Below are 23615 nucleotides of genomic sequence, written 5' to 3'. Positions count from 1 at the left end.
ACACTGCCATCAGACACACACAACTGCACCATCTATCACACTTTCACAAAAAACATGAAGACATGGCTAAAGGTCAATCAGATTTGTGAACATAATCTCTAGTTGTGTATTGCCGCTTTCCATGTTGTCTGTTGTCTGTAGCTTGTGAGGTGTGGAAACACTTTGTTGATTTTATGGATTTTGTCCTGTTGCTTTTTGTGCTATGTTTCTCTGTCTGCATTCTACATCTTGCTTGTCCTATGTTGCTCTGCATGTGCTCACTGATTGTATGTATTGTTATTGTAATTGTTTTTAATAACCTGCCCAGGGACTGCGGTTGAAAATTAGCTGGCTGGCTAAAACCGGCACTTTTTACTGAAATGTTGAATCATGTGCACTATCCCTGGAAAAATAAAAATAAACTCAAACTCACAATTATTCTACAATGTAGAAAATAGTTAAAATAAAGAAAAACCCTTGAATGAGTAGGTGGTCTAAAACTTCTGACCGACACTGTATATTCTCATTATTGTTGTTTTATTTTATTACTATTTCCTCCTTTGCAAATGTTTCTTACTTTTTGACTTGAATTGTTGGGAAATAGTTGGAAGGTTAACGTTTCACGGTAAAGTCTACACCTGCTGTATTCGGCGTATGTGACAATAACATTTGATTGATTTTACTCTTATTTTGAAAACAGAAAACAAATCTGCATTCATGTTGCTGCCATTCTATCCTGCTGCCAGGCGAACGGTAATCTACTCAAATCGGTCTCCGGGAAGAGATAAATCAACGGGAAAATGGCGGAAGTGGATGTTCTGTTTGAATCAGATTTCGTGTGGAGTGGACAAGAGTGTGAGAGGAATTGGATTACAGTGGAGAATGCAGAAGGGAATAAGAGAACTAAATTGGTGGTGGAAACTAGTAAATCCAAACTTAGTTCTTAGTATTTTTTTGGTTGGAATAAGGGTTTTGAATCGATGTTGTTATCAGAGAGATCTGTCTTGAATTCTCTATTAAAATGTTGGTTGTGTTGGCGTCAGTAAGAATAATGAGAAGTGGGCTTCTCAGGTACCAGGAGTGCAGCTGAGCGTTTTTTGGGACTCAGTGACTTCTCTGCAGAGGCATTACAATGAATCCTGTCGATGAATGCTCCGTCCTCACAGGCACCTGTGTGGAGATGTGATTTGAATATGACTGAAGGAGTGGGATGGTTGTTTGATTGATTTTTGTATTATCTCGGATCCCCCCCTTCCCGCAATGGAGTATATTAAATTATGTACCCGGTACAGTAGGTGGCGGCGATTCACCAATAGGTGTAGACTGCCATTAAACTTTAAAGAAGAAGAAGAAAAACGACGAAGACGGAAGCCAATATAATCCGCAGTTCATCCACCTCGCCGCACTCACCCACGGAGAAAGCAAGGACATGGGGCTAGTTCAGCTAGTGCCATATTAAAGTAGCTAGCAGCGCAGTACGTTAGTTTTCCATTAGTTTGACCGACTAAAAGCCGTTATCGGAGCCAGGAACATGGCGTTAATCTTGTTGACGAGGTCTCGCACTCCACTGATGAAAACATCTCGCTCGTTAAAGAGCGATTTCCGCAACGGTGAGAAGGATTCTTCATGTCGACTGTCGATACGTGTTGAAGTCTTTTGTTGTAATTTATGTTTCGATTTGTATTAGCTTGTTTTAACATTGTAGCTAGACTGCCAATGCTGTTTAGCTGTGAATGTCATTGTTGGTTAATGAGGAAACCGTAGTTAAACTAGATTAGCTGGTTCAGACAGTTAAATAACTAACGTTAGTCAAACGCTTGGCTTTGTAGAAAGATAAATGTTCATAGCGAAACGTGTTTTATGACCGTGTAGAGGTTAACAAGTTGTTTCACTGAGATAATGGTAACGTCAGCTAACTATACGGGCTATTTCTGTTAATAAGTTACTATAGTTAGCAACTAGCAGTAGCTCCGCCGGTAACGGTGTATACCGGTTCCAGAAACGTGTGTTGTGGCATGGTCCCGTCCCGGCCTTTGTTGCTCTATTACACCGGGCATGACAGCGCTGTGGACAGAGGCGCGGCAGCAACTTCTAGACCGATTCCAGCTCATCTATTAACAACGTTAACTAAGCGGTTCAACGTGGGCATTGAACGTGTTTCTGTTGCAGAGGTTGTGATTACATTGTCAGGTCATCTAAGGCCAAGACTAATGGCAGGGTCTGGGGGGGACGGTCCGTGAGGCCTAGAAGACGTAGCTACAACTAACGTTAGCTACAACTAACGGCTCCTGTCACATCTCCCTATCAGCAGGCTCCCCGGTTGGTGTTTATGCGACGGTCATTATTCTAATAAAGCTCTCTAGTCTGGCGCATCCACTCAGATCCTCGACAGCTTTCAGTCAATTTCCATTCCAATGTATTTTGTTATGCTGTTATATCTATAAACACGTCCTGTATGTTTTTTTGGCGGTGTATCGTGGTCGGAAATGTGATCGCTTCAGGCACCACACCTTGCGAATGTAGTAATGGGAGGAGACGTCATTCGAGGGCAGGTTCGTTCATAGGGATGGTGCCGTTTCCCTGGCCTGCTATGGTGCCGTTTCCCTGGCCTGCTATGGTGCAGTTTCGCTGTATATATCTCAGCACCCCCGAGACAGACCTGTTTTACATGGCAAGTTAAACCTGGTATAAACCACCAGAGCAAAACACATTTAGTCGGTCTGGATGTTGTGAAGCATGGAGACATGTTGTGAGGGAGTAGCAGGGACATGCCAGCAGTCTCAATTCTCTCAATTTCATCAATCAGTTCATTGATGCAGAGGACATTAGATCTGTTCATGACACATTTACTCACTGATTGGGTTGTTTATTGCATGAATTTGAACATTTATGTAGGTGTTTATGTAGGTGTAGGTGTTTATGTAGGTGTAGGTGTTTATGTAGGTGTAGGTGTTTATGTAGGTGTTTATGTAGGTGTAGTATCTATAGAAGTCAGTCCGACAGAGTTACAGTAATCTTTTAGCCACGTGTGTAATGCCAGTAGCCTGCTGAATCCTTCACACCCGTGGCCCAATGATGGTACCGGACCTGAATTGATTGGCTGCTTTTTGTCATCTTTCAGAGCTAGAATCAGTTCTTTAAAATAATTTTTCAGAAGTTCTGAGCTCGCTCTCCTGATGTCGTTTGACCCCACGTGGACTACGACAGTTCCCGGCAAAGGTCATAGAACGGTCGGAAGCAGCTTTGTAATGTCCTGTACTTGTGCTCCAGGATAGCACAGGGTTCTTACAATAGAGCTGCTGATGAAGACAACTTGAGCAATGGCTGAGGAGGTCTGGCTGCTGTTTTGCCTTGGGTGGTTTCGCAAACCCCTCGAGGACCGAAGGGCAGTGGGGCCCGATGGACCCAAGCTGGCTGTAGTATCCATCCTGGATGATGAATGGGTGGCATACTGTAAACTGACTCTCTGCCCTGTCATGTACTATTCTGTTGCCTTATAGGTCAATATATCTGTTTCTCTCTGTGTTTTCAGGGAAGCTTCAAGATGGCTCCTGTTTCAGCTGTACATCTCTCAGACTCTCCAGTCAAAGGTAGTTTCTAACTGATACAAAGTAACAGTTAAATTAATCACCATGCTGGGGTTATTCTGTTCATATTGTCAATGAGTGTGGTGTGGTTATTGTTTTTTTGGGTGGATTTTATGAGAATCCCCATTAGCTGTTGCAAAAGCAGCAGCTACTCAGCCTGGGGTCCATATAAAAGATGAAACATGAGAATACAGAACATTTAATAGACAAGAACAGCTCAAGGTCAGAACTAAATCAATAAAAAATAAGTTTTACAGAAGGCACACAGCCTACACATACATAAACACAAACCATTTAGGTCAAACGGGAGAGGCGTTGTGCCGTGTCTGGGTTTAAAAAAAAGGTTTGTTCATTTTGAGCAATATGATATGGAACAGAGTTCCATGCTATAATGGCTCTGTACAATGTGTATCAATAATTGGAAGGAGCAATTTCATAAATTCATCAAATGCTGCGTCTGCATGCTCCTCATTAATCACATCGGACCAACAAAGATTTTTAACATCCTCCACTTGAAAGTCAATCTTTTATAGGATCTGTTATACACTCTTTTAGGCCCAGCTTATGGAACTTTGTCTTTCCTGGATATAGCCACTATTGTGATCACTGCATCCAATGGGTACGGATAGAGCATTAATTTGATCAATACATGTTGATGATCTTGTTCCTGTAGTGTTTGTAAACACCCTGGTAAGTTGATTAATAACCTGAATCACGTTACAGGCACTGGTTACAGTGAGAAGCTTCCTCTTGAGTGGACAGCTTGATGAAAACCAGTCAATATTCAGGTCCCTGAGAAAGTAGACCTCTCTGTTTACATCACATACACTATCAAGCATTTCACACATATTATTTAGATACTGACTACACTTGGTGGCCTATAGCAACACCCCAAAAGAAAAGGCTTGAGATGAGGCAGGTGAAGCTGCAACCACAACACTTCAGTAACCCTTGACAAATAATCTCTAAACATTACAGGGATATGGCTCTGAATATATACAACACCTCCCCTATAAACATTACAGGGATATGGTTCTGAATATATACAGCACCTCCCCTATAAACATTACAGGGATATGGCTCTGAATATATACAACACCTCCCCTATAAACATTACAGGGATATGGCTCTGAATATATACAACACCTCCCCTATAAACATTACAGGGATATGGCTCTGAATATATACAACACCTCCCCTATAAACATTACAGGGATATGGCTCTGAATATATACAACACCTCCCCTATAAACATTACAGGGATATGGCTCTGAATATATACAACACCTCCCCTATAAACATTACAGGGATATGGCTCTGAATATATACAACACCTCCCCTATAAACATTACAGGGATATGGCTCTGAATATATACAACACCTCCCCTATAAACATTACAGGGATATGGCTCTGAATATATACAACACCTCCCCTATAAACATTACAGGGATATGGCTCTGAATATATACAACACCTCCCCTATAAACATTACAGGGATATGGCTCTGAATATATACAACACCTCCCCTATAAACATTACAGGGATATGGCTCTGAATATATACAACACCTCCCCTATAAACATTACAGGGATATGGCTCTGAATATATACAACACCTCCCCTATAAACATTACAGGGATATGGCTCTGAATATATACAGCACCTCCCCTATAAACATTACAGGGATATGGCTCTGAATATATACAGCACCTCCCCTATAAACATTACAGGGATATGGCTCTGAATATATACAACACCTCCCCTATAAACATTACAGGGATATGGCTCTGAATATATACAACACCTCCCCTATAAACATTACAGGGTTATGGCTCTGACTATATACAACACCTCCCCTATAAGCATTACAGGGATATGGCTCTGAATATATACAGCACCTCCCCTATAAACATTACAGGGATATGGCTCTGGATATATACAACACCTCCCCTATAAACATTACAGGGATATGGCTCTGGATATATACAACACCTCCCCTATAAACATTACAGGGATATGGCTCTGAATATACAGTGCCTTGCGAAAGTATTCGGCCCCCTTGAACTTTGCGACGTTTTGCCACATTTCAGGCTTCAAACATAAAGATATAAAACTGTATTTTTTTGTGAAGTATCAACAACAAGTGGGACACAATCATGAAGTGGAACGACATTTATTGGATATTTCAAACTTTTTTAACAAATCAAAAACTGAAAAATTGGGCGTGCAAAATTATTCAGCCCTCTTAAGTTAATACTTTGTAGCGCCACCTTTTGCTGCGATTACAGCTGTAAGACGCTTGGGGTATGTCTCTATCATTTTGCACATCGAGAGACAGACATTTTTTCCCATTCCTCCTTGCAAAACAGCTCGAGCTCAGTGAGGTTGGATGGAGAGCATTTGTGAACAGCAGTTTTCAGTTCTTTCCACAGATTCTCGATTGGATTCAGGTCTGGACTTTGACTTGGCCATTCTAACACCTGGATATGTTTATTTTTGAACCATTCCATTGTAGATTTTGCTTTATGTTTTGGATCATTGTCTTGTTGGAAGACAAATCTCCGTCCCAGTCTCAGGTCTTTTGCAGACTCCATCAGGTTTTCTTCCAGAATGGTCCTGCATTTGGCTCCATCCATCTTCCCATCAATTTTAACCATCTTCCCTGTCCCTGCTGAAGAAAAGCAGGCCCAAACCATGATGCTGCCACCACCATGTTTGACAGTGGGGATGGTGTGTTCAAGGTGATGAGTTGTGTTGCTTTTACGCCAAACATAACGTTTTGCATTGTTGCCAAAAAGTTCAATTTTGGTTTCATCTGACCAGAGCACCTTCTTCCACATGTTTGGTATGTCTCCCAGGTGGCTTGTGGCAAACTTTAAACAACACTTTTTATGGATATCTTTAAGAAATGGCTTTCTTCTTGCCACTCTTCCATAAAGGCCAGATTTGTGCAATATACGACTGATTGTTGTCCTATGGACAGAGTCTCCCACCTCAGCTGTAGATCTCTGCAGTTCATCCAGAGTGATCATGGGCCTCTTGGCTGCATCTCTGATCAGTCTTCTCCTTGTATGAGCTGAAAGTTTAGAGGGACGGCCAGGTCTTGGTAGATTTGCAGTGGTCTGATACTCCCATTTCAATATTATCGCTTGCACAGTGCTCCTTGGGATGTTTAAAGCTTGGGAAATCTTTTTGTATCCAAATCCGGCTTTAAACTTCTTCACAACAGTATCTCGGACCTGCCTGGTGTGTTCCTTGTTCTTCATGATGCTCTCTGCGCTTTTAACGGACCTCTGAGACTATCACAGTGCAGGTGCATTTATACGGAGACTTGATTACACACAGGTGGATTGTATTTATCATCATTAGTCATTTAGGTCAACATTGGATCATTCAGAGATCCTCACTGAACTTCTGGAGAGAGTTTGCTGCACTGAAAGTAAAGGGGCTGAATAATTTTGCACGCCCAATTTTTCAGTTTTTGATTTGTTAAAAAAGTTTGAAATATCCAATAAATGTCGTTCCACTTCATGATTGTGTCCAACTTGTTGTTGATTCTTCACAAAAAAAATACAGTTATCTTTGTTTGAAGCCTGAAATGTGGCAGAAGGTTGCAAAGTTCAAGGGGGCCGAATGCTTTCGCAAGGCACTGTATACAGCACTTCCCCTATAAACATTACAGGGATATGGCCCTGAATATATACAGCAACACCTCCCCCATAAACATTACAGGGATATGGCTCTGAATATATACAGCACCTCCCCTATAAACATTACAGGGATATGGCCCTGAATATATACAGCAACACCTCCCCTATAAACATTACAGGGATATGGCTCTGAATATATACAACAACACCTCCCCTATAAACATTACAGGGATATGGCTCTGAATATATACAACACCTCCCCTATAAACATTACAGGGATATGGCTCTGAATATATACAGCACCTCCCCTATAAACATTACAGGGATATGGCTCTGAATATATACAACAACACCTCCCCTATAAACATTACAGGGATATGGTTCTGAATATATACAGCACCTCCCCTATAAACATTACAGGGATATGGCTCTGAATATATACAACAACACCTCCCCTATAAACATTACAGGGATATGGCTCTGAATATATACAACACCTCCCCTATAAACATTACAGGGATATGGCTCTGAATATATACATCACCTCCCCTATAAACATTACAGGGATATGGTTCTGAATATATACAACAACACCTCCCCTATAAACATTACAGGGATATGGCTCTGAATATATACAACAACACCTCCCCTATAAACATTACAGGGATATGGCTCTGAATATATACAACACCTTCCCTATAAACATTACAGGGATATGGCTCTGAGTATATACAACACCTCCCCTATAAACATTACAGGGATATGGCTCTGAATATATACAACACCTCCCCTATAAACATTACAGGGATATGGCTCTGACTATATACAACACCTCCCCTATAAACATTACAGGGATATGGCTCTGAATATATACAACACCTCCCCTATAAACATTACAGGGATATGGCTCTGAATATATACAACACCTTCCCTATAAACATTACAGGGATATGGCTCTGAATATATACAACAACACCTCCCCTATAAACATTACAGGGATATGGCTCTGAATATATACAACAACACCTCCCCTATAAACATTACAGGGATATGGCTCTAAATATATACAACAACACCTCCCCTATAAACATTACAGGGATATGGCTCTGAATATATACAACACCTCCCCTATAAACATTACAGGGATATGGCTCTGAATATATACAGCACCTCCCCTATAAACATTACAGGGATATGGTTCTGAATATATACAACAACACCTCCCCTATAAACATTACAGGGATATGGTTCTGAATATATACAACACCTCCCCTATAAACATTACAGGGATATGGTTCTGAATATATACAACACCTCCCCTATAAACATTACAGGGATATGGCTCTGAATATATACAACAACACCTCCCCTATAAACATTACAGGGATATGGCCCTGAATATATACAACACCTCCCCTATAAACATTACAGGGATATGGTTCTGAATATATACAACACCTCCCCTATAAACATTACAGGGATATGGCTCTAAATATATACAACAACACCTCCCCTATAAACATTACAGGGATATGGCTCTGAATATATACAGCAACACCTCCCCTATAAACATTACAGGGATATGGCTCTGAGTATATACAACAACACCTCCCCTATAAAAATTACAGGGATATGGCTCTAAATATATACAACAACACCTCCCCTATAAACATTACAGGGATATGGCTCTGAATATATACAACACCTCCCCTATAAACATTACAGGGATATGGCTCTGAATATATACAGCACCTCCCCTATAAACATTACAGGGATATGGCTCTGAATATATACAACAACACCTCCCCTATAAATATTACAGGGATATGGCTCTAAATATATACAACAACACCTCCCCTATAAACATTACAGGGATATGGCTCTGAATATATACAACACCTTCCCTATAAACATTACAGGGATATGGCTCTGAATATATACAACACCTCCCCTATAAACATTACAGGGATATGGCTCTGAATATATACAACACCTCCCCTATAAACATTACAGGGATATGGCTCTGAATATATACAGCACCTCCCCTATAAACATTACAGGGATATGGCTCTGAATATATACAACAACACCTCCCCTATAAACATTACAGGGATATGGCTCTGAATATATACAGCACCTCCCCTATAAACATTACAGGGATATGGCTCTGAATATATACAACAACACCTCCCCTATAAACATCACAGGGATATGGCTCTGAATATATACAACAACACCTCCCCTATAAACATTACAGGGATATGGCTCTGAATATATACATCACCTCCCCCATAAGCACATCTTTCTCCTATATCCTTCTTTCTACTGCTGTATCATCAGACTAAATTATGTAAGAGTTTCACAAATGTCTAATATATGAATGTTATCTGATGTTAGCAAGTTATTGATTTCATGAACCTGATTTCTAAGGCTACATATATTAATATGGGCTATTTTCAGCCCTTTCCTGGGTAGCTGATCAGAGATGGACTTAATACTGAAAAGAGCAAACATAAAATAAACAAATACACATTCAGCTGTGTGTGTGTCTGTTTTGGGAGGTTGAAGCCATGAACCCATGGGCGTGGCTCTCTCATCCCTTCCAGTCTTCTGGGAGGGAGGGTGGACAATGAGCCTGTCATAGCAGATGTAAGTAATGTCCCCACACGCTCTGGCAGCTTCCATTGCTGGCAGAAGTTCTTTCCTGGGCTCCCGAGTAGCGCAGCAATCTGAGGCACTGCATCTCAGTGCTAGATGTGTCACTACAGACCCTGGTTCGATTCCAGGCTGTATCCCAGCCTGCCGTAATTGGGAGTCCCATGGGGTGACCCACAATTGGCCCAGCGTCATTAGGGTTTGACTGGTGTTTTTGTTGTTCATGTTATTGAGTGTGCTGTTCATATTTCATTTTTTAGGGGGTAGATCGCCTTTAATATTGCAGATTGTAGCTTCCATCAATGTAATTGTCTGCATATTATTATTTTTTAAATATATATTTTCCCCTAACCCTACCACCCCTTCCCAAATTAGAGTAAACTATTGGACAACAACACTTAGGCTTCTACTCCCAGCTTATACATACTATATACATTTTAAGGGAACAGTATTTTTTTTACAATAGTTCTGTTGTTCATGTTGTTATTGAGTGTTTCTGTGTTTTCAGTAGACTGGATGGTGATAGGCTGGTGGTCCGAGGTGGGAGCTTGGCTCCACCCTCCTTCCTAGGCCCCTCGCTGCATACGGCATCAGACAGCTACAGGGTTCCAGGCCACGTCACAGACCACACCCCTTCTATGAGGCTGTACTCTGCTGTAGTGGAAGGCTCCTCCACCACCTCCTCTCTGTACCACCTGGGAGGTGGGTACCCACAGTGGACGGCATCCTGGCGAGGGAGGGGGAACGTGGTCGGGGTACGGTGGATACACACCTCCAGATGTCTCCGTGACGACTCTAAAGTAGAGAAGTCTCTCCGCTCTCTGAAGGATAAGAACAAGAAGCTCGAGGAGGGCGGGCCGGTGTACAGTCCTACAGTAGACCATACCATAGTCAGGAGAACTATAGGACAACGTGTTCTAGACGAGGTTAAACACTACTACCACGGCTTCCGACTGCTGTGGATCGACACTACCATCGCTGGACGCATGCTGTGGCAGGTCCTCAACGGGCACCCCCTGTCCCGACGGGAGAGGAGACAGGTGAGGAGATCAGGGATCCTATGTAGTCTTTCATTTATTTTATTAACCCTTTTCTGCTACATATACAGCGCCTTCGGAAAATATTCAGACCCTTTGACTTTTTCCACATTTGTTAGGTAACAGCATTTTTTTCCTCCTCAATTTACACCCCCCCAGGTTTTTAGAAATGTTTGCTAATTTATTAAAAATAAAAAACATATCACATTTACTTAAGTATTCAGACCCTTTACCCAGTACTTCGTTGAAGCATCTTTGGCAGTATTTACAGCCTCTCGTCTTGGGTATGATGCTACAAGCTTGGCATTTGGAGTTTCTCCCATTCTTCTCTGCAGATCCTCTGAAGTTATGTCAGGTTGGATGGGGAGTATTGCTGCACAGCTATTTTCAGGTCTCTCCAAAGATATTCGATCGGGTTCAAGTCCGTGCTCTGGCTGGGCCACCCAAGGACATTCAGAGACTTGTCCCGAAGCCACTCTTGCGTGGCTTCGGGTCATTATCCTGTTGGAAGGTGAACCTTAGCCTCAGTCTGAGGTCCTGAGCGCTCTAGAGCAGGTTTTCATCAAGAATCTCTCTGTACTTTACTCTGTTCATCTTTGCATTGATCCTGACTAGTCCTGACTAGTCTCCCAATACTTTCCATAGGCACTGTACATACATGGTACTTTTATATACAACAATCACAACAATAATACATTACCAAACAAGCTCTTTAATCCCACCCCTCAGCCCATCCCACCGATCACCATGGACCTCAGCTCTTTAATCCCAGCCTCTCAGCCCATCCCACCGATCACCATGGACCTCAGCTCTTTAATCCCACCCCTCAGCCCATCCCACCGATCACCATGGACCTCAGCTCTTTAATCCCACCCCCTCAGCCTCTCAGCCCATCCCACCTATCGCCATAGTCCTCAACTCTTTAATCCCACCCTCTCAGCCACTCTCAGCCCATCCCACCTATCACCATGGACCTCAGCTCTTTAATCCCACCCCCTCAGCCACTCTCAGCCCATCCCACCTATCACCATAGACCTCAGCTCTTTAATCCCACCCCCTCAGCCTCTCAGCCCATCCCACCTATCGCCATAGTCCTCAACTCTTTAATCCCACCCTCTCAGCCACTCTCAGCCCATCCCACCTATCACCATAGAGCTCAGCTCTTTAATCCCACCCCCTCAGCCTCTCAGCCTTTCCCACCTATCACCATGGACCTCAGCTCTTTACTCTCAGCCTCTCAGCCATTCCCACCTATCACCATGGACCTCAGCTCTTTAATCTCAGCCTCTCAGCCCATCCCACCAATCACCATAGACCACCCTCATTTGGATTCCATGTACCATACTTTTCAATTGTGCTGTGATGTTTTACATGTATACACTGAACTTTTCTCATCATATAGTATCCACAGATTGTGAGCTAAAGATGAAAACCATTCTGACAAATATTATTATTTTTTCACTATGGCTTTCCAGATCGCCCAACACTGCTATTTGTTAGGTTAATTTTAAGTGAGTGTCGTGATTTTTTTTTAACCATTTCTGAATCTGTGACCAGAAACAAACTACATAGGGGCAAGACCCCCTATGTCTGTTCACAGCAACATCTACAGAGCTGAGATTGTTGTATGCCCCAGTGCCAGCCAAAAGTTGACACACCAATTTATTTTTCCTATTTTCTACATTGTAGAATAATAGTGAAGACATAAACTATGAAATAACATATATGGAATCATGTAACCAAGTAAGTGTTGAACAAATCAAAATATATTTGAGATTCTTAAAAGTAGCCACCCTTTGCCTTGATTACAGCTTTGCACACTCTTGGCTTTCTCTCAACCTGCTTCATGAGGTAGTCACCACCTGGAATGCATTTCAATTAACAGGTGTGCCTTGTTAATTTGTGGATTTTCTTTCCTTAATGCGTTTGAGCCCATCAGTTGTGTTGTAACAAGGTAGGGGTGGTTTACAGAAAACAGCCCTATTTGGTAAAACACCAAGCCCAAATTATGGCAAGAACATCTCCAATAAGCCAAGAGAAATGACACTCCATCATTACTTTAAGACACGAAGGTCAGTCAATCCGGAAAATTTCAAGAACTTTGAACCTTTCTTCAAGTGCCGTTGCCAAAACCATCAAGTGCTATGATGAAACTGTCTCTCATGAGGACCGCCACAGCAAAGGAAGACCTGGAGTTACCTCTGCTGCAGAGGATAAGTTCATTTTCGTTACCAGCCTCAGAAATCCGCAACTAACTGCACCTCAGATTTGAAATTGATTGTGGGAAGTTAATTTATATTTTTGGAGATATGAATACCAAGGATGTCTACTTCACCATCTGCCCATTTTTTTTAAACAATCCATTACGTAATATGGTACTCTCTTCATAATTGGGTTTTAGTCCAGAGAGGCTAGACAAGTGATCAAGATCTTCAGACTGTGCAGGGATCCAGCTTGCGAACTTAAGAAAAAACTAGAGTCATCGGGATATAGAGGGATACATTAACACTTGTTTTATCCCCTGGATTTCTAACCCCTTCATGTTCTTTTTGGTTCTAATTTTAATAGCTAACATTTCAATGGCCATAAGAAATAGATATGGAGATAATGGACAGCCTTGTTTTACTCCTCTTAAAAGCAACATTTCTGAGAAGTAACCATTATTTACTATTTTACACCTGGGGTTGCTGTACATAAACACATTGTATAAGAGATTCACCAAAATTAACCTCTTACAGCTACCCCCCCTACTTTTTTCAATTTCTAACTGCCTTTATCTCAGGCTCAGAACCAAGGATATGCATATTCTTGATTTCATTTAAAAGAAAACACACTGAAGTTTGTAAATGTGAATTGAATGTAGGAGAATATAACACAATATATCTGGTTTAGATAATACAATGAAAAAAACATGTTTTTTTTATTGTTGTATCATCTTTAAAATGAACAAGACAAAACAAACATGATGGGGACAATTTCAGTGAAAACCACGAGGGCAACAGTGCTTGTACAAAGTTTCAGAATGATAACTTCCAAAATGAGTGTGCTTACATGACATTTATCATGAAGTCACCCAGGTGTCCCACACAAGTAGCCCAAATGTACCCAAGTGGCCAAATTGTTGAAGTTATACATTTTGAATGGAATAACTATATACAAAATACCAAAATAGTATTCTAACACACACCCCCCAAAAACGGAGAAAAAACATGAAAAAATATATACACAAATATTTACAAAATAACACTTTCAATATTTGGAAGACCTTCAGTCCTCTACACAATATTGTGCTGCGGATGCCAGGTGCCATAGCAGTCTATTTCTGCTGTAAAGCAGAGGGTCACCAAGCATGTGGTGCAGGTGATGAGGGACTTCATTTTGCAAAGAACACAGCGATGCCTCCATGCTGTGCCCTTTTGGCCCTGAGGCACATCCATGCCTGCAGAAATAAATTTGGGCAGATGAACACCACTTGTGGCAGGAGCTGGATGAACCAGCTTCAGTGGGGGATGGACACCTTGGCACTGGGGGCTCCCATTCGGAGTCATTGCCCCCTTAAACTCTAACTGGCTGTGCCACCTTTAGCCGCAATGACTCCAACCAAATGCTTCCTGTAGTTATTGATCAGTCTCTCACGTCGCTGTGGAGGAGTTGTGACCCACTCTTCCATGCAGAACTGCTTTAAGTCAGCAACATGTGGGTTTTCAACATGAACTGCTCATTTCAAGTCCTGTCACATCTCTATTGGGATTAGATCTGGATTTTGACTAGGCCATTCCAAAACTTCACATTTGTTTATTTTTAGCCATTTTCATGTAGACTTGATTATGTGTTTTGGATCATTGTCTTGCTGCATGACCCAGCTGTGCTTCAGCTCAGATGGCCTGACATTCTCCTGCAGAATTCATGGTTCCTTCTATTAAGGCAAGTCGTCCAGGTCCTGAGGCAGCAAAGCCTCCTCAAACCATCCCACTACCACCACCATGCTGACATCAAACCATCCCACTACCACCACCATGCTGACCTCAAACCATCCCACTACCACCACCATGCTGACCCCAAACCATCCCACTACCACCACCACGCTGGACCCCAAACCATCCCACTACCACCACCACGCTGGACCCCAAACCATCCCACTACCACCACCATGCTGACCCCAAACCATCCCACTACCACCACCATGCTGACGCCAAACCATCCCACTACCACCACCACGCTGACCCCAAACCATCCCACTACCACCACCACACTGACCCCAAACCATCCCACTACCACCACCACGCTGGACTCCAAACCATCCCACTACCACCACCACGCTGGACCCCCAAACCATCCCACTACCACCACCACGCTGGACCCCCAAACCATCCCACTACCACCACCACGCTGACCCCAAACCATCCCACTACCACCACCACGCTGACCCCAAACCATCCCACTACCACCACCACGCTGACCCCAAACCATCCCACTACCTCCACCACGCTGACCCCAAACCATCACACTACCACCACCACGCTGACCCCAAACCATCCCACTACCACCACCACGCTGGACTCCAAACCATCCCACTACCACCACCACGCTGGACCCCCAAACCATCCCACTACCACCACCACGCTGACCCCAAACCATCCCACTACCACCACCACGCTGGACCCCCAAACCATCCCACTACCACCACCACGCTGGACTCCAAACCATCCCACTACCACCACCACGGTGGACCCCCAAACCATCCCACTACCACCACCACGCTGACCCCAAACCATCCCACTACCACCACCACGCTGACCCCAAACCATCACACTACCACCACCACGCTGACCCCAAACCATCCCACTACCACCACCACGCTGGACTCCAAACCATCCCACTACCACCACCACGCTGGACCCCCAAACCATCCCACTACCACTACCACGCTGACCCCAAACCATCCCACTACCACCACCACGCTGACCCCAAACCATCCCACTACCACCACCACGCTGACCCCAAACCATCCCACTACCACCACCACGCTGACCCCAAACCATCCCACTACCACCAACACGCTGACCCCAAACCATCCCACTACCACCAACACGCTGACCCCAAACCATCCCACTACCACCAACACGCTGACCCCAAACCATCCCACTACCACCACCACGCTGACCCCAAACCATCCCACTACCACCACCACGCTGACCCCAAACCATCCCACTACCACCACCACTCTGACCCCAAACCATCCCACTACCACCACCACGCTGACCCCAAACCATCCCACTACCACCACCACGCTGACCCCAAACCATCCCACTACCACCACAACACTGACCCCAAACCATCCCACTACCACCACCACGCTGACCCCAAACCATCCCACTACCACCACCACGCTGACCCCAAACCATCCCACTACCACCACCACGCTGACCCCAAACCATCCCACTACCAACACCATGCTGACCGTTGGTATGAGGTTCTTACTCTGGAAGGCAGTGTTTGATTTTCACCAGGCATAATGGACCCATGTCATCCAAAAAGTGGTCATTTTGAATCATCATTCTTCCAATAGTCTTGATGATAATCCAGGTGCTATTTGGCAAACTAGAGTCATATTTTTGCAGATGGATCCCGGTTACTGGTGTTCATCCCTGGCGCTGTAACTCTGCCACTTTCCTCTGCTGATGTGGCAGGCTGCTATTGGTGGACACATCTCTAGCTTAAACTGACGGATTCTGATGGATTTTTGTTATTGATTATTGTGATGTTTTAACATTTTCCAGACCGCAGGAAGAGTAACAGGGATCCATGATAAATACATAAACTGCTTTTAACTAAATAATGTCTATTGTCCTCCTCAGTTCCTAAGAACTTGTGCCGATGTCTTTCGACTCCTTCCCTTCCTGGTGTTCATCATTGTGCCATTCATGGAGTTCCTGCTTCCTGTGGCACTGAAGCTCTTCCCCAACATGCTGCCCTCAACCTTTGAGACGCAGTCCAAGAAGGTAGGACCTCCTCCTTAACCCTTATCTTAATGGAATGTTCCAGATTTTAACAATTTATCTCAATCGTTGTTCATGTCACGTTAAAGAACATGTAGGAAACGGCTTCCAAATGAGGTCCATGTGTGGTTATTCTCCCTCAGCGACGGGTGATCACGTGTTTTTAACAAGCTACAACAAACTTCAGGGAGGAGTGAGGGTGATTTCCTGCTCTCAGCTTGTCCCACCTCATGGGGAATTTGAGAAAGTGGGCCTTCCTAGATAAACAGCCATGAGACTGTAGTTCGGTGTCAGAGAATCATTGTGTGTGGAATGGCTGCTGCAAGCGATGACCCCCCCTGCAGTGTTGGACGATTACAACTTTTAACAAGTGTTGAATGATCAGAATCCAATTTATCCACAATATAAATGTTCATTTCCGGAACACTGACCCCACTGCCTTCAGAAAGTATTCACACCCCTGGACCTTTCTCCCACATTTGGTTGTTACAGCCTGAATTTCTAAAAATAGATTACATTTAGATGTTGTGTCACTGGCCTACACACAATATGCCGTAATGCCAAAGTGGAATTATATTTTTTACAAATGAATTAAACATGAAAAGCTGAAATGTCTTGTCAAGTATTCAACCCCTTGGTTATGTCAAGCCTAAATACGTTCAGGAGTAAAATGTGCTTAACAAGTCACATAATAAGCTGCATGGACTCACTCTGTGTGCAATAATAGTGTTGAACATGATTTCTGAATGACTACCTGATCTCTGTACCCCACGCATACAATTATCTGTAAGGTCCCTCAGTCTAGCAGGGAATTTCAAACAGATTCAAAGACCAGGGAGGTTTTCCAATGCCTCACAAAGAAGGGCAGCTATTGGTAGATGGGTAAACATTTTAAAAGCAGACATTGAATATCCCTTTGAGCAGGGTGAAGTTATTAATTACACTTCGGATGGTGTATCAATACACCCAGTCACTACAAAGATAGAGCTAAAGATATACCCAAGCCCAGGTGTGTCCCATTTCGCTGACAACCCTCCCGGCTCCACCCACCAACATCCTATTAAGGAAAAGAAGAGCAAAGAGAGAATTCGTGAAGACAAAGTGGGAGGGTCCTCACACCAGCCATAGCCTTCTTTAGGTTCCTCGCCACACCTCTGATCTCCCCTTTAATCTAGCCCTGCCGCTGACCTTAGCCCTCCCTGATCTAATGTGTGTTTTCCAGGAGGAGAGGCTGAAGACGGAGCTGCGTGTGAAGCTGGAGATGGCTAAATTCCTCCAGGACACTGTAGAGGAGATCGCTCTGAGGAACAAGGTTGCCAAGGGAAACGTCACAGAGGAGTTCTCTACCTTCTTTCAGAAGGTACCATCCATCTATCGCTACAGTCAAAACGCCTCTGTCCCCCGTCTCTGTTTCTGCCCCCCCCTGTCTCTGTTTCTGCCCCCCCTGTCTCTGTTTCTGCCCCCCTGTCTCTGTTTCTGCCCCCCTGTCTCTGTTTCTGCCCCCCCCCTGTCTCTGTTTCTGTCCCCCCTGTCTCTGTTTCTGTCCCCCCCCCCTGTCTCTGTTTCTGCCCCCCCTGTCTCTGTTTCTGCCCCCCCCCCTGTCTCTGTTTCTGTCCCCCCCCCCTGTCTCTGTTTCTGTCCCCCCCCTGTCTCTGTTTCTGTCCCCCCTGTCTCTGTTTCTGTCCCCCCCTGTCTCTGTTTCTGTCCCCCCCCCCCCCCTGTCTCTGTTTCTGTCCCCCCCCCCTGTCTCTGTTTCTGTCCCCCCCCCCCCCCTGTCTCTGTTTCTGTCCCCCCCCTGTCTTTGTTTCTGTCCCCCCCTGTCTCTGTCCCCCCTCCCCCTGTCTCGGTCTCTGCCCCCCCTCTGTCTCGGTCTCTGTCCCCACTGTCCCTGTTCCCCCTGTCTCTCCCCCCCCCCCCCCTCTGTCTCGGTCTCTGTCCCCCCCGTCTCGGTCTCTGTCCCCCCTGTCTCGGTCTCTGTCCCCCCTGTCTCGGTCTCTGTCCCCCCGGTCTCTGTCCCCCTGTCTCGGTCTCTGTTCCCCCTGTCTCTGCCCCCCCTGTCTCGGTCTCTCTGTCCCCCCTGTCTCTGTCCCCCTCTGTCTCTGTCCCCCCTGTCTCGGTCTCTGTTCCCCCTGTCTCTGCCCCCCCCCCCTCTGTCTCGGTCTCTGTCCCCCCCTGTCTCTGTCCCCCTCTGTCTCTCTCCCCCGTGTCTCTGTTTCTGCCCCCCTTGTTCCTCTGTCCCCCTAACCTTCTCTGCCCCCTCCCCCTGTGTCTTGGTCTCTTCCCCTTTAGATCCGTGACTCAGGGGAGCGTCCCAGTAATGAGCAGATCATCAGGTTCTCTAAGCTGTTTGAGGATGAGTTGACTCTGGACAACCTGACTCGTCCTCAGCTGGTTGCTCTTTGTCGTCTGTTGGAGCTACAGTCTATAGGAACCAACAACTTCCTTCGCTTTCAACTCATCATGAAGCTACGAGCCATCCGCGCTGACGACAAGGTCTGTAACCCCTGACCTCTAACCCCTGACCTTTAACCCCTAACCCTTTCAACTCCTCATGAAGCTACGAACCATCCGCGTTGACGGCAAGGTCTGTAACCCCTGACCTCTAACCCCTGACCTTTAACCCCTGACCTTTAACCCCTAACCCTTTCAACTCATCATGAAGCTATGAGCCATCCGCTCTGACAGCAAGGTCTGTAAACCCCTGACCTTTAACCCCTGAGCCTTCCAACGTATACTTTTTTATTGAACCTTTATTTAACTCGGCAAGTCAAAAAATAAGTGTGTTTGGGTGATCATGAAGCTACGAGCCATCCGTAATCTCTGACCCCTAACCTCTAGCTACGACCTTGGGCTCCCGAGTGGCGCAGCGGTCGAAGGCACTGCATCTAAGTGCTAGAAGCGTCACTACAGATCCTGGCTCGATTCCAGGCCGTATCACAACTGGCTGTGATTGGGAGTCCCATAGGGCGACGCACAATTGGCCCAGAGTTGTCCTGGTTAGTTAGTTGGCTGGGGTCGGCCATCATTGTAAAATAAGAGTTTGTTCTTAACTGACTTGCCTAGTAAAATAAAGGTTAAATATAAATGAAAAGTAAAATATGAGCTATCTGTGGTGATGACAAGGTCAGACATTAGACACCCTGACCTTTTAACCCTAATCACTCACCTGAATGAAGAACATATATAATCTGTCGTCCATGTTGAATCAATACTACTGAATACTGTTCTCTCTGTCAGTACAGTTGATAGCTGAAGAGGGGGTGGACACTCTGAGTGTGAATGAGCTCCAGGCAGCCTGTCGAGTCAGAGGGATGAGAGCTCTGGGAGTCACAGAGGAGAGGCTGAGAGAACAGCTCCAGCAGGTAAAAACCACCCATATTATTATATATTAACATATCAGTGTCCTAATGGTGGAGAGACTGAGACAGCCTACATTAAACCTACTAAACACTTTAACCAGAAGACCTCTTCACTGTGATTAGATGTAACCTGGTAAACCACATTTACATTTACGACATTTAGCAGACGCTCTTATCCAGAGCGACTTACAAATTGGTGAATTCACCTTCTGACATCCAGTGGAACAGCCACTTTACAATAGTGCATCTAAATCATTTAAGGGGGGGTGAGAAGGATTACTTTATCCTATCCTAGGTATTCCTTGAAGAGGTGGGGTTTCAGGTGTCTCCGGAAGGTGGTGATTGACTCCGCTGTCCTGGCGTCGTGAGGGAGTTTGTTCCACCATTGGGGGGCCAGAGCAGCGAACAGTTTTGACTGGGCTGAGCGTGAACTGTACTTCCTCAGTGGTAGGGAGGCAAGCAGGCCAGAGGTGGATGAACGCAGTGCCCTTGTTTGGGTGTAGGGCCTGATCAGAGCCTGGAGGTACTGCGGTGCCGTTCCCCTCACAGCTCCGTAGGCAAGCACCATGGTCTTGTAGCGGATGCGAGCTTCAACTGGAAGCCAGTGGAGAGAGCGGAGGAGCGGGGTGACGTGAGAGAACTTGGGAAGGTTGAACACCAGACGGGCTGCGGCGTTCTGGATGAGTTGTAGGGGTTTAATGGCACAGGCAGGGAGCCCAGCCAACAGCGAGTTGCAGTAATCCAGACGGGAGATGACAAGTGCCTGGATTAGGACCTGCGCCGCTTCCTGTGTGAGGCAGGGTCGTACTCTGCGGATGTTGTAGAGCATGAACCTACAGGAACGGGCCACCGCCATGATGTTAGTTGAGAACGACAGGGTGTTGTCCAGGATCACGCCAAGGTTCTTAGCGCTCTGGGAGGAGGACACAATGGAGTTCATGGAACGGGCAGTCCTTCCCCGGGAGGAAGAGCAGCTCCGTCTTGCCGAGGTTCAGCTTGAGGTGGTGATCCGTCATCCACACTGATATGTCTGCCAGACATGCAGAGATGCGATTCGCCACCTGGTCATCAGAAGGGGGAAAGGAGAAGATTAATTGTGTGTCGTCTGCATAGCAATGATAGGAGAGACCATGTGAGGTTATGACAGAGCTAAGTGACTTGGTGTATAGCGAGAATAGGAGAGGGCCTAGAACAGAGCCCTGGGGGACACCAGTGGTGAGAGCGCGTGGCGAGGAGACAGATTCTCGCCACGCCACCTGGTAGGAGCGACCTGTCAGGTAGGACGCAATCCAAGCGTGGGCCGCGCCGGAGATGCCCAACTCGGAGAGGGTGGAGAGGAGGATCTGATGGTTCACAGTATCGAAGGCAGCCGATAGGTCTAGAAGGATGAGAGCAGAGGAGAGAGAGTTAGCTTTAGCAGTGCGGAGCGCCTCCGTGATACAGAGAAGAGCAGTCTCAGTTGAATGACTAGTCTTGAAACCTGACTGATTTGGATCAAGAAGGTCATTCTGAGAGAGATAGCGGGAGAGCTGGCCAAGGACGGCATGTTCAAGAGTTTTGGAGAGAAAAGAAAGAAGGGATACTGGTCTGTAGTTGTTGACATCGGAGGGGTCGAGTGTAGGTTTTTTCAGAAGGGGTGCAACTCTCGCTCTCTTGAAGACGGAAGGGACGTAGCCAGCGGTCAGGGATGAGTTGATGAGCGAGGTGAGGTAAGGGAGAAGGTCTCCGGAAATGGTCTGGAGAAGAGAGGAGGGGATAGGGTCAAGCGGGCAGGTTTTTGGGCGGCCGGCCGTCACAAGAAGCGAGATTTCATCTGGAGAGAGAGGGAGAAAGAGGTCAGAGCACAGGGTAGGGCAGTGTGAGCAGAACCAGCGGTGTCGTTTGACTTAGCAAACGAGGATCGGATGTCGTCGACCTTCTTTTCAAAATGGTTGACGAAGTCATCTGCAGAGAGGGAGGAGGGAGGGGGGGGGGATGATTCAGGAGGGAGGAGAAGGTGGCAAAGAGCTTCCTAGGGTTAGAGGCAGATGCTTGGAATTTAGAGTGGTAGAAAGTGGCTTTAGCAGCAGAGACAGAGGAGGAAAATGTAGAGAGGAGGGAGTGAAAGGATGCCAGGTCCGCAGGGAGGCGAGTTTTCCTCCATTTCCGCTCGGCTGCCCGGAGCACTGTTCTTTTTCACTGTGATTAGATGTAACCTGGTAAACCACAAGACCTCTTCTTCACTGTGATTAGATGTAACCTGGTAAACCACAAGACTTCTTCTTCACTGTGATTAGATGTAACCTGGTAAACCACAAGACTTCTTCTTCACTGTGATTAGATGTAACCTGGTAAACCACAAGACTTCTTCTTCACTGTGATTAGATGTAACCTGGTAAACCACAAGACCTCTTCTTCACTGTGATTAGATGTAACCTGGTAAACCACAAGACTTCTTCTTCACTGTGATTAGATGTAACCTGGTAAACCACACGACTTCTTCTTCACTGTGATTAGATGTAACCTGGTAAACCACAAGACCTCTTCTTCACTGTGATTAGATGTAACCTGGTAAACCACACGACTTCTTCTTCACTGTGATTAGATGTAACCTGGTAAACCACACGACTTCTTCTTCACTGTGATTAGATGTAACCTGGTAAACCACACGACTTCTTGTTCACTGTGATTAGATGTAACCTGGTAAACCACACGACTTCTTGTTCACTGTGATTAGATGTAACCTGGTAAACCACACGACTTCTTGTTCACTGTGATTAGATGTAACCTGGTAAACCACACAACTTCTTCTTCACTGTGATTAGATGTAACCTGGTAAACCACAAGACTTCTTCTTCACTGTGATTAGATGTAACCTGGGGTAGTAAGTTGTGTGTGTTCCTCTTCTCCAGTGGTTGGAGCTGCACCTGAACCAGCACATCCCCACCTCACTCCTCCTCCTCTCCAGAGCCATGTTCCTCCCAGATACTCTCTCACCTGCAGACCAGCTCAAGACCACCCTGCAGAATCTGCCTGACATAGTGGTATGTATGAGTATAGTACAAACTATTTTATAGGGTTGGTATACTACCGTGGAATCCAGGTGTAGCGCCCTCCATTTCACAGAGGCCCGGGGTTTGAGGCCCGGGGTTTGAGGCCCGGGGTTTGAGGCCCGGGGTTTGAGGCCCGGGGTTTGAGGCCCGGGGTTTGAGGCCCGGGGTTTGAGGCCCGGGGTTTGAGGCCCGGGGTTTGAGGCCCGGGGTTTGAGGCCCGGGGTTTGAGGCCCGGGTTTGAGGCCCGGGTTTGAGGCCCGGGGTTTGAGGCCCGGGGTTTGAGGCCCGGGGTTTGAGGCCCGGGGTTAGAGGCCCGG

At 45.6% G+C, this 23615-nt stretch overlaps 1 protein-coding gene across 3 annotated transcripts in view; it reads left to right on the top strand.

Moving 5' to 3' along the window:
- The first annotated feature begins 1327 nt into the window (after positions 1 to 1327).
- letm1 (leucine zipper-EF-hand containing transmembrane protein 1) overlaps positions 1328 to 23615 on the top strand; it is a 38729-nt gene continuing 16441 nt past the window's right edge. Inside the window, exons 1-8 of one of the 3 annotated variants that reach the window (XM_064953096.1) lie at positions 1328 to 1589; positions 3512 to 3569; positions 10383 to 10911; positions 16767 to 16910; positions 18130 to 18267; positions 19197 to 19400; positions 20150 to 20269; positions 23158 to 23289. In XM_064953096.1, coding sequence (XP_064809168.1) covers positions 1511 to 1589; positions 3512 to 3569; positions 10383 to 10911; positions 16767 to 16910; positions 18130 to 18267; positions 19197 to 19400; positions 20150 to 20269; positions 23158 to 23289 — 1404 coding nt within the window. In that variant the 5' untranslated portion in view covers positions 1328 to 1510. Of the gene's footprint in view, positions 1590 to 3511; positions 3570 to 10379; positions 10912 to 16766; positions 16911 to 18129; positions 18268 to 19196; positions 19401 to 20149; positions 20270 to 23157; positions 23290 to 23615 lie in introns of all 3 variants that reach the window. The other 2 variants (XM_064953095.1, XM_064953097.1) reach the window with 2 other exon arrangements.

The sequence above is a fragment of the Oncorhynchus masou genome, chromosome 32 (assembly GCF_036934945.1).
Source record: "Oncorhynchus masou masou isolate Uvic2021 chromosome 32, UVic_Omas_1.1, whole genome shotgun sequence".
NCBI lineage: Eukaryota > Metazoa > Chordata > Actinopteri > Salmoniformes > Salmonidae > Oncorhynchus > Oncorhynchus masou.
Note: the sequence above shows the minus strand (reverse complement) of the source record. Positions and strands in the feature narration are given on the sequence as shown.